Source organism: Alligator sinensis, unplaced genomic scaffold (assembly GCF_000455745.1).
Source record: "Alligator sinensis unplaced genomic scaffold, ASM45574v1 scaffold145_2, whole genome shotgun sequence".
Lineage (NCBI taxonomy): Eukaryota > Metazoa > Chordata > Crocodylia > Alligatoridae > Alligator > Alligator sinensis.
The window spans coordinates 923,664-925,614 of NW_005841954.1; the positions used below are offsets into that span (position 1 = coordinate 923,664).

Here is a 1,951-nt window from a genome sequence, read left to right on the forward strand (position 1 = left end):
AGACAGACATCAAGAGCTCTCCCGTCTCAGGAGCATTCCGGCAGCGGGCTCCTCCACAGGGGGAGCCGGGAGTGAAGGATGCTTAAGAAACAGTATTAATGACAAGGGTAACAATAATGATGATGGGGAGGAGGAGGAGGAGCCTGCAGCGCCTCTGAATTCACCATGGCCACTCCTGGCTCTCTCCAGCTGTGAATGTATAGACGTTAGTTTAATTGGGGGAGGGGATCCAGGAGGGGAAAAGGGGGCTTGGATTTTTTTTCTCACCCTTTTTTTTTTCTTTCTTTTTTTTTAGCTTTACACCGTGTTCCTACTTTTGTAATCGTGTGATTAACAGTAGCCTTTGATATCTACCAGTGATTTATTAGGGGTATTAAACAGGCAGAACAATGATTGTATACCCACCCTCTTCAGCTCTGTGTGTGCGTGTGTGTAGCCTGAAGCTCCATCAGGCTGATTTCAGACTTCCTCACAAGCAGCAAATCCCACCGCCGGTGCCAAGCAGAAACCCCCCCCGCCGGTGCCCGATCTCTACTTAGCGGCTTGTGTGTTTGCTCCCATGGAGGTAAGTTTCACAGCCGGGAGATATCACTCGGGCTACTCCCTGCCAGGGAGATTTCTCCTTGCCCTGCCGCTCTCCACGTTGAACACGTGTAAGCACCCCGAGACACACACGCGCACACGTACACACTTCAGATCTAGCCCGGCAGAGATGCCGCCCAGTGCCCCGAAGCGCTTTCATGTGAGGCGCCCGAGGCCAGGGCCGGTCTCCAAGCGCGGGCGGGCGGAGCGGGGCCCACGGCTGCCTCCGGGGAAGTTTGCGGCCGGCTTGGCTGGCGCTGTCCTGTCCGTGCGGCTCCGGGGGGCAAATGACAGGAGGGTTTCAGAGGCAGGAGGGGGAGCTGCCCCCGATCCGAAACGCGATTTCTACCCGAGGAACAAAAGGCAGAGCCCGGGTCAGAGGCGCCCGCTGCCTCCTCCCGGCCGCCTGCAGCCCGGGCCCCGGCGGGGCAGGGACGTTTGCCAGCAGCGTCCTCGCTTCGGCGGCTTCTCCCGCTCCCTCCTGCCCCGCTGCCCCTCTCCCGGCTCAGATCCCCTAAGCCGGGCGGGCAAGTGCTGCTGCCCGGCGCCGTCTCCCAGGGCTGGATCCCGTGTGTGACTGGGGAAGGCGGGTGTTTGTGTAGAGGGGAAACGTGCGTGCGTGTGTGTGAAAGCGGGGGCGTGCGGGTGTTTGTGTAGAGGGGTGTGTATGAGGTTGAAGGGGTGTGTGTGTGTGTGTGTGTGTGTGTGTGTGTGGCAGCCCTCCCCCACAGAGGGTTATTTCCAGCCAAACCGCCTTTTCCCAGGGCCCTGGGCGACGGCCGCTGATTTATAAACAACTCTCCCCAGAAAGCGGCCGCTTGTTAGGAGCAATCAGTTCCTCAGCCCGCGCCATTGTATTATTTCGATGAAGATACTTTGAGTCCGCTGCTAACAACTCCCCCCCACCGCACACACCAAGGCAAAGTTGTGTCTCCAGCCGGGCCGGGCGGCTCCTCCTCTCCGCGCCGGGCAGCAACTTTTTGCTTCATCTTTGTTGTCCGGGCCGGAGCCCGGCGCGGCGGAGACTGCTTTGCAACACCCACCCCCTCTGCGGGGTGTTGCGGTCCGCCCGCCTGCGCCGGGCGCTGGGCTCCGGGTAGCACCCGCTGCCTGCCCGGGCTGGGCCGTTGCCTCCTGGCGCGGGGAGGGAGGAAGGGGAAGCGGGCTTTCCAGGCATCCCTGGGTGCACAGCCGGGCTCCCGCTCCCTGCATCCCGCACCCCCGCGCAGGGCCTGAAGTTGCGATTAAAAGATTGGGGGGGGGCGCGTGTGTGCGCGCGTGTCGGGGCGGGACGCTGAGTGCCGGGGGGGGGGGGTGGGGCGGGATCCTGGCCGCGCCGGGCCGCGCGGAGGGCACCCCCGGCTCCCCA

The 1,951-nt window shown here is 62.4% G+C and overlaps 1 protein-coding gene across 1 annotated transcript in view; it reads left to right on the top strand.

Annotated features, from left to right (window-relative positions):
• The first annotated feature begins 559 nt into the window (after nt 1-559).
• The window catches only part of POU3F2 (POU class 3 homeobox 2), a 3,894-nt gene continuing 2,502 nt past the window's right edge, over nt 560-1,951 (top strand). Inside the window, exon 1 of the mRNA XM_025200057.1 lies at nt 560-565. Coding sequence (XP_025055842.1) covers nt 560-565 — 6 coding nt within the window. The remainder of the gene's footprint in view (nt 566-1,951) is intronic.